Source organism: Mytilus trossulus, chromosome 9 (genome assembly GCF_036588685.1).
Source record: "Mytilus trossulus isolate FHL-02 chromosome 9, PNRI_Mtr1.1.1.hap1, whole genome shotgun sequence".
NCBI lineage: Eukaryota > Metazoa > Mollusca > Bivalvia > Mytilida > Mytilidae > Mytilus > Mytilus trossulus.
The window spans coordinates 74135795-74148806 of record NC_086381.1 but is presented as its reverse complement, the minus strand read 5'-3'; the positions used below and the strand labels follow the sequence as shown (position 1 = coordinate 74148806).

Here is a 13012-nt window from a genome sequence, read left to right as displayed (position 1 = left end):
TCATTCAGTCAATCATGAATGTATGCAGTATGAGACTAGTATCGAGTATACAATGGTATAATGATAAATGAACTTGTAAATCCGTTTCATGATTAACAGTTCGTACATCATTGTGTTTCAAGCTGAATATTTTATCAAAACAAAACGTTTGATTTTTGTCGAGCTTTTGACTTTAGTCGAAAAAGCGAGACTAAGCGATCCTACATTCCGTCGTCGGCGGCGTCAACAAATATTCACTCTGTGGTTAAAGTTTTTGAAATTTTAATAACTTTCTTAAACTATACTGGATTTCTTCCAAACTTGGATAGAAGCTTGTTCATGATCATAAGATAGTACCCAGAAGTAAATTTTGTAAAAATAAAATTCCATTTTTCCATATTTTACTTTTAAATGGACTTAGTTTTTCTGCGGGGAAACATTTAATACATTCAATCTGTGGTTAAAGTTTTAAAAATTTTAATAACTTTCTTAAACTATCCTGGGTGTGTACCAAACTTGGACAGAAGCTTATTTATGATCATAAAATAGTATCCAGAAGTAAATTTTGTAAAAAGATAACTCTATTTTTTTCTGTATTTTACTTTTAAATAGACTTAGTTTTTCTGCGTGGAATCATTACATTCAATCTGTGGTTAAAGTTTTAAAAATTTTAATAACTTTCTTAAACTATCCTGGGTGTGTACCAAACTTGGACAGAAGCTTATTTATGATCATAAAATAGTATCCAGAAGTAAATTTTGTAAAAAGATAACTCTATTTTTTCTGTATTTGATTTTTAAATGGACTTAGATTTTCTTTAAGTTTACATTACATACAGTTGGCAGTTAAAGTTTTCAAAACATTCATTAGATTTATTAATTTTCCTAGATTTTTACCAAACTTAGACATAAGCTTCTTACAATCATAAGATGGTATCAAGAGAATTTGTATTGATTTTTTTCCTCATTGTTGTTGAGCCCACAATTTACAGCAAAAGTAGGCGAGACACTGGTTTCCGCGGAACCCTTACAAATTTTTATTAATAATTTATCAAAAGACAAGTATCACAATAATCAGTGATCTGAATTATTTTGTCATTGAACAATTAACGATCCTAAACACGCCATAAACTTTTAAATATTTCCCTGTTTTCATAAATTTCAAGAATATATACTATAGAAATATCTGAATAGTTTATTCAAATTCAATGCCCTGAAAATAAATATTTTTTAGTAGGGCGAACGGACTCTCTGGGCGAATGAACTCAGGGCCAACGTTCCCGATACCGTATGTATGTACTGGTAAATGCCTCAGATATCCAAGTAACCCCTCGAAAGCTGCAAGGGTACAGTGGCACCCATGTACACTCCTTATCAGGATTAACGTAGTCCAAATAATGATGTCACAAAAGGCTATTTTATTTTTTTACCATGTTTACTGTTGCAGTAAGGCGACAAATTTAAAAAGATAAAATAGCCTTTCAAGTGTGAGCCAAGGCTCCGTGTTGAAGGCCGTACTTTAACTTATAATGGTTTACTTTTTAAATTGTTATTTGGATGGAGAGTTGTCTCATTGGCACTCACACCACATCTTCCTATATATATTTCAAGAGTCATAATGATTTGGACTTACATAAGGGCTTAGGTGGCCAAGTGGTCTAAGTAGTTCTAATACATGTACTGTTATCACTAGACAGTCAAGATTTTCTAAGAGAAAACATTCATGAGGTGAACTATCCAATAGAGTTCAAATGATTTGAATAATATAAGCAATTAAAGTTGACCTTACAGCTTTCAGTAATGAAAAAACCCAAACCATGTAGACACAGAAGTGATGAATGTTTCGTCACTGAGGGACAGTGAGGGCATCACTTCTGATACCAATTATATCATTGGTAAGGTCATATTTATAAACTAACTGTTTACAAACAGAAATTTATTATTTTAACCATATTAACACCAGAGGATTTTTAATATCTGACAAAACACAATAAACTAAAACATCGTAAAGCAAAAGAAATTCAGAATGGGACCCTTGCTTTTGTAATGGGACTACCAAAATTCAGGAAAGGACTCATTATATATGATTACAGGGGACAATTAACTGAATATTTTTTGTGAAAGAGTGAGTTCTCTGTTTATATATATATATATATATTTATCAGATAAACTCCTTTGAGCCTCTAGTGAAAAATAATCCTTTAACAAAGAGGATTTCAATATGCATTGGTATTATGAATCTCAGATTTTCAGGAAAGTCACATAAATATATAAACGTAATATATATAGTTATCCGGCAGCAGTTTAATGTTTGTTTATTTTTTCCTGTTTTTAGTTGGACACCGTCTTTAATTTGCGACGACCTTATGACCTTGTAGCTTTTATGAAACAAGAAGACAGAGGAGGGACAATACTACAGCTTAAAAGAGAGTTATTACAAAGGAAAGAAGAAATAGATAAAAATGAAGATAGGGATACAGGTTTGTTAGATTAGGAAATCATCTTTAACAAAATTGTAGAACTATATTAAAATAAAATATAAAAATTATTTAGGAAATTATATATAAAAAAGAAGATGTAACATGATGTGGTATGATTGCCAATGAGACAACTGTCCACAAGCAACCAAATTTCACAAAAATTAGAAACTATAGGTCACCTTACAGCCTTCAACAATGAGCAAAACCCATACCGCATAGTCAGCTATGACAAAAAAAGCGCTGTATTGACATTTTTTTTGTAAAACAATATATTCAAACAAGAAAACTAACAAGCTAATTGATGTACAAATATTTATACAATATAAATCAAATCTTTCATTTTGTCTTTAAGATATCAATGAGACACCATTCCAGAAACAGCAAAAAAAGACGTCGTGTGATCAACACATTGACTTCAAAGATACAGTTCACAGACATTATATGTACATAGATATAGGAAGATGTGGTGTGAGTGCCAATGAGACAACTCTCCATCCAAATAATAATTTTAAAAAAGTAAACCATTATAGGTCAATATATGGCCTTCAACACGCAGTCTTGGCTCACAACGAACAACTAGCTATTAAGGGCCCCAAAATTACTAGTGTAAAACCATTGAAACGGGAAAACATGTAGGTATACTACGTTTAAAAGGAAATTTCAGTCTTATTAGAAAACCTCAGATTGTATCCCTCTAAGATCATGAAGATATTTTCAAGTCCTATTATTTTTTGTGTTCATTTGAATTATGACAACTGATGTACTTTTTTGTAGGTCTTGAACAAAGATTTTACAAAACAGATATAGACTGTGTGGCTGCTGGGAAACCATTGCCAGAGTTTGATTTATACATCAGTACAGTACTACCATTAGAAAATAAAGGAATAAGGTAATACAAGTAATAGAGTCATAAAATAAGGTAACACAAGTCATTGAATAATCAGTGATGGATCCAAAAATTTTCATAAATGGGGCCAACTGACTGTCTAACAGAGGGCCCTCTCCAGTCATGCTTCAGTAATTCCCTATTTAATCAACAAAATGTTCTCATTAAAAGGGGGTTGGGGGCACCCTTGCCTGCCCCGACCCCCAAAAATCTGCTTCTGATAAGAGAATAAGGTAAATTGAGTCAAAGAATTCGGGAATAAGGTTATACAAGAATAAAGGAATTAGGTTTAAAGAATAAAGTACTACAACAGGTCATATAATAAGGTAATAGAAGTCATAAGATGGATATAGTAGGGGTTGCATACATGGCTGTGTTGTAGAGTCCATAATATGTTAAGCAAGTTTTTAAGTACAGATGGATAACAGGACAGCGTTGCTTTTTTTTTTTTTACTAATTGCACCAAAAAAGGGTTGGACAAGCAATTGAGGGAGGATTTCTTCTTTATCCCTGGCCAGGTTAAACCAAAGACTCAAACATTTTATAAATAGAGACCGAAAAGCTGAAGTTGTTATTCTGCGAAATGACATAAAATCATTTATTTTCATGTGTTGAGAGGAAATATCAATTTCATGGATACATGTATTTAGTTTTTTAGTTGTGCCAAAAAACTGCACACAAGCTTATAGAAAAATTATACCTTGTTGAACATTTGAATTTGTGGTTCATTTACACCCTTTCGATAATCTATGAAAAGTGGTAGACAAGGAATATTAATGAATCCACAGTACATGAATTGCAACATGTTACTTGAATAAATCATACCAATCCTATTTTAAATGTTTCTCTTATGATTGTTTTTGGTCACATCTTGTTCTCATCTACATGTAATTTTTTTTATGTTTATAGACGTTGATTATATTAGCATTCATCTATATCTGTATATTTAAATTGAATGGGATTAGATTTTCTTAAGTCTTAAAAATCTTGAAATGCACAAGATCATAGATGTATCATTTGTATAAAAAAATACTAGAATACCAGAACATATAAAAAATATAACTAGCCAATATGCATTTATTCTAATAGTACATTGCTTTTATGCCTTCATTTGCTGAACATTTTTTTTACCAACCTTAAGCACCTGGTCACTATATTTTATAATCTAAAACAGAAGGGACTTTATCAAATTTGAAACTATTGGGACATGCATAGTATTTCACAGTTTTGAAAAGACATTGTGATACAACAATACAGGACACAAATTATGTTCATCATGTATTGTTGAACTTTCGCTATGCTTTAATGGTGCAATTTCAAAACTGGAGAGAACACTTTATAAATACTTAGAAACCAAACAAACAAGCAAAGGCTACAATCATAATCTTACACTGTTTTTAGCTCTACATTCCATTTTTAAAGGCAGTGCTTTAAGGCCTGACTTTTAAGTCATGAGGTTCATCTTTTCATACGCAATCCATGCTGGGGGTCTTTTGGCCAGAAATAGATCCGGAAATGTTCGAATTTCTCCTCTTCTTTTTATGGTATGATATGGTTATTGTTTCTTTCATTTACATTGGGGACTAAAGAAACGATCAGTGTGTATTGTTCGTTTTATAGATCTTGTTATAAGTGTGTATTTTGCATTATAAGCAGTCAACCTGACTACAAACTATCATTATTTGTATATTCCGTGTGGAAAGAGGTCGGGTCAATTTCAAGTGTTATCCGACATCTAAAGATTCTTTAATTAGTTCAGACGTTGATATAACAATGAAAAGTCGACTGAACATGATTAATATTGCATCTTCTATAATTCAAAGCGGAATTCGGTTTATGAACGAGAAACCGTAAAGCGTTTTCAATTTCGGTATTAGTTATGTATGTTATCTACGTATTATCCTGGTTCCCGGTACTACGTTCCGGGTATTAGCTATTTGATATATTTGATGTGTAACATTACAATCGGGTACCAGCCAATCTACGTGTGTATGTGTATATGATTTACCGCCAAAATGACCGACTTAAAAAATAGTCCATAAACGTTCCGTATAATTATATGCAAATTCATAATTAATCGTAACTTTTTTTATCTTTGTATAATTAATATAACAAAATGGATTCCACAAAATTGAAAATAGCATTATTTTACGAGGATTTCTCATATTTTTTTCACTTCCGGCGCAGTAATACGTATGTTTTGAAGAAGCTCGAAGAATTTGACAAAGTGAATTGAGAAGGAAACGGATAGATATACGTTCTTGCTATCAGGTAAAACAATATAAATGTACAGAACAAACACATTTACTTCACACAAATAGTACAGGCTTAAGCTTTTTATTGTCTAGCTTACACACGACTGTAGTCAAGTGTTTAAACGACGGCGGTGACATACTGGGTCAAGTCTAAATATGTAAACATATCCACGTTATTAGGTAGAACGCATCGTAATGCAATATCTACAATTTTTCCTTTTTTACCAGATATATTTCTCCTTTTTACATCGTTTAACCAGATTTATTTCTCTTTCAAATACACTTAAACACGGGTTGTATGTACGTATCTTTTCTAGTCATGCTAGTGTTTTCTTGTTGTTATTAAAGTTCATTTGTTGATGTTTAGAAATTTTTGAACGACTGAACACAGAAGTGAATGAATGCAACAATATATATACTGAAGACTTGGGCTGTACAATGATAGTGTACGTATATCATACTGATAATCATTCTAGCAGTAATTATGTTAATTTAGGATGTAATGTCTAATGACAGGAATTCATGAGCTATGCCTCAGGCTTTCTGAAAAAATATCAATGACAATGTAAACAGGAACAAAACATTGACACAAATGATGCTCTCTTCTATGTAATATAGTTATTTAGGTATATGTGTTGCACAAGTTTCAATTAAACTTAAGTTATAAAACTTTTTTTCAGGGCACAAACCCACTTTAAAGAGACTTGGCTACTGCCATACCCATCCTATTTTCATGCACCATTTGCAAGCAAGAGACTGAATGGTTTGCAAAATTAAAAATCAGGACGGTGTCCAATTAAAACAAAAGAACTAAACTGGATGAATATTGTAGGAGAAATCTAGACATACTAGAGGAAAGTTTTGATTTGTGAAATTGGTTTTCCTGAAAAGTCATTCATCCTAGCCTGCAGAAAGGAACTATAACTGTCCACCACCAACTGACGAGCTAATGTTGAGCTTCACATATGGAATTACTCAAATACCATCAATGTCTATGTTTTCAGCACAGATTTCACAATTTATGACACAGCTGTGCTTTTTCTTATACCGTTAAAGAGTTGTATACTAAATTTTTTTTTTTTTTATCAATAAATATATATTATATAATTGTGTCATCTAAGAACAAAGTCTTGTATTTTGCCAAAAGATGCATACTAGAGAATGAAAGTGGTGCAGTTCATTTTGCTTTGGTATATAGAATTGAATTACAATTGTTCATGTTATTGGAATGCATATAAAAATAAGGAGATGTGGTACAATGTATATGATATTATAGTGAGTTTATCAAGCAAAAGTGAATAAGAAATAGGTATATGCAGTTACAGGTACTACTGTACAATCTCAAACAAGGAGAAAAACTCATACCGTAAAGAGAATTTCATATTTACAAGTAAGTTTTGTTTTTGCGTTGAATAATTTTCTTCTATTGTTTTAATTGCAAATATGGGAAGTGGTTAAAATGCTAATGAGACAGCTGTTATATGGCCACAGAGCCTTAATTGAAAACTTCTTTTTCATTCATACCGGTAGATTTTGCCTGGAGTTAGAAACATATCTGCCAACTTTTCAAAATGCACATGGGGGTTTTACGTGAAAGATGGTTCATATAGTCATACAAAACCTTCAAGGGGGCCTTCAAATGGAAGCAGGACAAGTCGCCCCACTGGCTAATCGGCCCACTTTTTAAAAAAACACCACAAACTGATTTATCAAATCACCCCACATGTGAAATTGGTTAAATCATGTTTAATATTACTCCTGCCAACTCGCTCCACATGTGAAATTGGTTAAATCATTTTAAATCAGGGTTCTCGCTAAGGATTTTTGAAGGCGAGTCCAGGGACTGGTCATTTTTGGCCACGGTGAGTCATGGTAACTGTGTTCAGTTTATTCGGTCATTTTTGGCCACGGTGAGTCATGGTAACTGTGTTCAGTTTATACAAAATATTTCAATATTCATGTATTTGTGGACTCACCAGTTTTGAAAATGGTGAGTCCAGACAGATTTTGTTGAGTCCAGGACTCATGGACTTGCCTTAGCGAGAACCCTGTTTAATATTACTCCTGCCAACTCGCCCTACTTATAAAAAAACGGTAATTTTTAGATTAATATATATATATATATAATTAAAAATAAAAACTCGCACCACTTTAATGAAAACTAATCTACACAGAATACAAACAAACCGAAAATTAATTTAATTACTATTATTGATATATACTGAAGAATAAATGTAAGTTTTGAAGCTTAGTTATTTGCATAACAATTGAAAAGAAACCTGTTAATTGTATCATAATGCAATATAAGGAATTGAACTTATATTCAATGGGATAACATCTTTTTCCAAGTTAGTGAAAAAGTGGGGCTATTTGCTAATGGGGCGATTGTCATGGATTCCCTTCAAATATATTCTAATGTGGTTTTTGGCTTCTTCTTGCATTAACAAGCTTATAGCCATTGTTGAATTAATTGTTTTCTTTAAATAGTCGACAAAATTGCTCTTACAAAATTTCCATTTGGGAGCCTCGAGCTCGATGGGGGAAATACTCTGCAAATACTGACAGTTGGCAGGTATGGTCATCAAAAAAGTTGACATGTTACTATGTACATTTACCATTATGTTACTAATACTTGATGTTCTTGCTATACACACAGTACAGAGACTAGTCAATCTTTGTGAACTATTTTTTTATGGGAGTCATAGAATATGCGTATACAATCAATAATTAAAAATAGTCTATTTATATTGAAAAGGAAAAGTTCTTATATGTCTAAAGAAGAGGGACGAAAGACACCAAAGGGACAGTCAAACTCATAAATTTAAAGCAAACTGACAAGGCCATGGCTAAAAATGCATTCCATGGCGAGGCACAGAAAATATACTGTAAACAGTAGACTATAGATATAGGTGAACTAAGGTACAAAAGAACTCTAAAACTTTAATTCTACAAACCACCTCTGTTCTATGGAAGATAATGATATAACTGGACTAGAAATACACACAACCTGTAATTAACTGCCTTTACAGCGCTATCGCGCTTTGATTTTAAAATCTTATGCACAAAGAGGTTTATCACAAAACTCAAATCAAGTTTGAATTTGGGTAGCGTCGCTTTTACCATTTTTGAGTTATGTATCAACATAACGTTGAATGCAAGTGGGGGCATCATCTGTGTCCAATGGATACTTTTCCCATTTATTTCTTATCTTCAAGCTTTCAATTTATTTTATTCTTTTTCAGACCAGAGGAACATATAGATTTGAGTATAACACCAAGAGATAATTTACACCAACCAGATTGTAGGCTGTTCTCAGAACTGGAATACAGTTTTCATGCCTTTGAACACCTTGAGGTAACATAATACAAAGTTTATATAGATACTGTAAAATGTTTGTGTAATTTGAAAATAAGAAAATGGGAGATAGCCTACCATTAGACAACAACCTATTGTCATTGACACAAAAGACATCTAGTCTGTTAAATTTATATCAGAGGTTTATATCAGTCATGTCTCAGATACATGAAAGTTTGAAAATCAGTGCAGATTAACTTTATTCGTAGAGCTATACCAATCGGAAACATAAAATTTCATGGAAGATTGCATTGTGAGTGCACTAACATTTACAATTATTTACTCTTCCCCTTAAGCTTTCAATCTTGGTTTGTGAATTTTGAAATATAAAAGAATTAGCATAGAAGTAACTGTATTTATACATCCCAATTCAATATACGATATTACATTTTCGTCTTCTTTTATTTTTGCATTAGAAATTTTATGAATCTGTTTGTTTTATTCAATTTCAAAATGTTATGAATTTTATTAATATTTGCACCATGGAATTCCCGTGTTATATTATTCCCTTGGTTGGTATATTTTTCTTGAACATAGAATTTTGGTTTGATATTAAATACTTTTAAACATAATTATTTATATCAGATTTTAGTTATACACATAAATATATATGTTATTTTGTATTTCCATATACATATTGGAAGCTTGTAACAATGTACTTTTAAAATTGCATATATATTTGTTTTATAAATGAACGATAATCATATTGATTTTTTTTACATTTTTTAAATATACCCAGTCACATATTGCTGGGTTGATATAATCTTTTATGAAATCTTACAAATAATTTATTGTTATGAAACTATTTTTCAATATAAGGTTTTACTTTTTCAAAAATTCCTGGGTGGAATTGCTCATGTTGTTATGTTAGTATATGCATTCTCCCCTATTAATGGTCAGATGCTTTTATTCAAAGTCTTGCTGCTTTAAAGGTTTTTTATGTTCCCCTCAGGAAAACTGAAAAAAGTAGATTTGTACACTGTTATAACATGCAGCCAAGAAAATTCTTGTTTTTGTAATGGCATTATACTCTTTGGTGACAAGTGTTAATTTGAGAAGGAAACCTAGGATCTCACCAAGTAAAATAATGTATTTTATAGAATAAAACATATTGTGTTTTATACTTTTCGTACATGATATTTATTTTGTGTGTGTATATTTTGTACATTTGTAGGGTATGAAAGACAGAGAGACATTGCAAGGAACTCCTGAACTTGGACTGAAAAATGCTATTACATACCAAGACAGTGTTGATGAATATGGTCACAGAATATATGAGGCTTTGCAAAAGGTTGGGACTAGGTCACATATCATAAGTTTTAAAGATAAATACAATTTTTGATCTACAAGGCTTATGCTTTATATGGGCAATTGTGCAAATAGGGAAAATAGTGTTTTTCTCATCCATCACTATACTGTTTCAGATTGTCAAAAGCATTATCTAGTGTTTTAATACATCATTGTCAATATAATGGAATTGTATGTGACTGTCACAAAAGTGAGAGGTTTGGCTAGCTATTGAGCCAGGTTTGATCCACCATTTTTTAAATAAGAAAATACTTGTGCTAGTTGTAAGTGTGACAGTTGTCCATTCGTCTGATGTGTATATACCTTTGATTTTGCCATTTACTAATGGACTTTCTATTTTGAATTTTCCTCAGAGTTCTGTATTTTTGTTATTTTCTTTTCGTTCATCATTGATTTTCTCTTTTTACCAAGTTGATGTAATTTTTTATTTTAATTTTTCAAATAGCTGGTTACAGATTTTACATTTCTGTAAATTTTACCTGTCAGTCTTTGAAATTTATTCTTTCCATGGATCTATAAACAATGAATAAATAATATTAAAATTTTTAAAATAGGGCATCTTGATTCAACAAAAATCATATTTTCAATTTCAGAATAGGACATCTTGGGTTAAACAATTATCATATTTTCTTCTTCAGAATCGGACATCATGGATATTATATAATATGGCAGCGTTTTACTGGAGAATTAAAGGAGATCCGTATCATGCTATAGAATGTGTCAGGAGAGCTTTACATTTTTCACCAAGGTTTGTTCTTTGAATAAAAAAGATATATATCCACTCAAGTCCTAATTCATCTCACTTGTTGAAAAATTAAACATGATCACCAAATGTAACCTTAGAGCTGTAATTCTAATTTGAGTCATTTCTCCATTATGAATAAGTAATTCTAAATTGTAAATTGTGTCAATTCAACACATAATTGAAACTACAATGTGTAATTTCTTGGAACTGGAACACCAATATTCCTTTTAAAAGAACTCCAACCAAACAAATGAACTTTTAGTATTAGTTATCCTTATATTCCAATTAATAATCACAACTAAAAATATGTTTTTAGTAGTCAGGGTCACCAACTCTTATATATAAATGTATTTTTAGTCCAAAAATGTATTAAAACACATATATCACCAGCTTCATTTGTTTTAAAGCAGTCAATTAAAAATACAAAATTGTTGACAGAGTTTCCAAATACTTGTATTACATTTACAAGTTAGTTTTAACTAACTAGTTCAAATGAAGGGGAAAATGAATTTGATAAGTAAAATGAAGCGTATTTATACAAGCAGATATATTTTATTCTTGCATACTTTTTTTTAACATTTTTTATCAATTTTGTTCCAGGTATCAGAAAGATGTTGCCTTGATAAGTTTAGCCAACATTCTCCATCGAGCCAGATATTCCAATGAGGCTGCTGTTGTTGTACATGCTGCCCTGGACGTCTCTAAAGAACTTAATGTCAATCACTTTACTCTGGGAAATATTTATGCTGTAAGTTAATGATATTGAATGATTATTAGAAATGTAGCTGGGGATCATAGATTTATTCTTACAATGAAGACCCCAGCATGCTCTATGATTCTTTAGTTTCCAATTTTTGAATGGAAAAATAGGTATGGTGTTTAATTTAAAATCCAAATGCTGTGGATTTATTTATTTGTATGGCTTCTAAATTTTGAGGTTTGAGAAACAATTATTTTCATCCCCCCCCCCCCTTGCGACAGAGAACTTTAAGGTTTACCCTTATAGTACATCTGTACAAATGTTCTGAAATAAGCTTCTGTTCTTTTAACTTCAGTATGTCTTGATCAAATATAAGAAAACTAATACACCATGCCAATAAACATATCAAATTCATACTTGGATGGCATCACTTTAACAATTTTTGAGTTATGTTACTTTATAAAATGGAAAAATATTACTGAATTTGCTGTTTCCACACTCTAATTTACTTTGCCACAATCAAATGCTCTGAAACAAAGATTAATAAAGATTTAGATTTTACTGACTTTCATAGATGTTGAGTTATGTCCCTTTATTTATGTTTTTTTTTTTTAAGAATTTGTTGTTTCTGTACTGTTGATTTACTATGCTTCAACTAAATGTTAAGACGCTTGTTTACACCCTACAACATGTCATTTATATCAAAGTTTAAACATGATATGGTGATAAGAGCTTAAACATCAATCCTGGAGTAAATTTGAACAGCCTCAACAAAGCAAAAGAGAATCTAGTGCTGGTCAATTTTACCCTCTCTCCTGATCTTATAAATTTAGAGTGCTGGAATTAACTTATTGTGACTTTAGTTAACTGGAATGACAATTATAGATGAAGAAAGAGATACTGAAAAAGTTCTACCTTTTAAAACATCTGTTTTGTTTCAGGTATTAGCAGAATACAATAAATCCATAATATGTTTTGAGAATACCCTGAGAATACAACCAGATTTTGATGCTGCAGCTAAAAGAAAACATGCTGTTTTGTGTCATGCAAAGCTAGAGGAAGCTTTAGAGGCTCAACACAGGTAAACTACGAGGAAGATTAGAGGATCAACATAGGGGAAACTATTGAAAATTTCAGAGTTAGAATGCATGGGTTACTAGCCAAAACTTAAGAGTTTTATCACAGGAAACTAGAGGAAGCTTAAGAGGTTCAATAATTTAAACTAGATGAAAATGAAAGGCCCTACAGTTTAATCTATTGATATCTTCAAATAACCCTAAGAAATATACACCAGTAAAACTAAGGG

The 13012-nt window shown here is 31.4% G+C and overlaps 1 protein-coding gene across 3 annotated transcripts in view; it reads left to right on the top strand.

Annotated features, from left to right (window-relative positions):
* LOC134683404 (tetratricopeptide repeat protein 17-like) overlaps window positions 1-13012 on the top strand; it is a 46850-nt gene that overhangs the window by 871 nt on the left and 32967 nt on the right. For all 3 annotated transcript variants that reach the window (XM_063542687.1, XM_063542686.1, XM_063542685.1), the window contains exons 2-8: window positions 2314-2458; window positions 3233-3347; window positions 8842-8953; window positions 10128-10244; window positions 10900-11009; window positions 11607-11754; window positions 12648-12787. In XM_063542687.1, the coding sequence (XP_063398757.1) occupies window positions 2314-2458; window positions 3233-3347; window positions 8842-8953; window positions 10128-10244; window positions 10900-11009; window positions 11607-11754; window positions 12648-12787 (887 nt within the window). The remainder of the gene's footprint in view (window positions 1-2313; window positions 2459-3232; window positions 3348-8841; window positions 8954-10127; window positions 10245-10899; window positions 11010-11606; window positions 11755-12647; window positions 12788-13012) is intronic.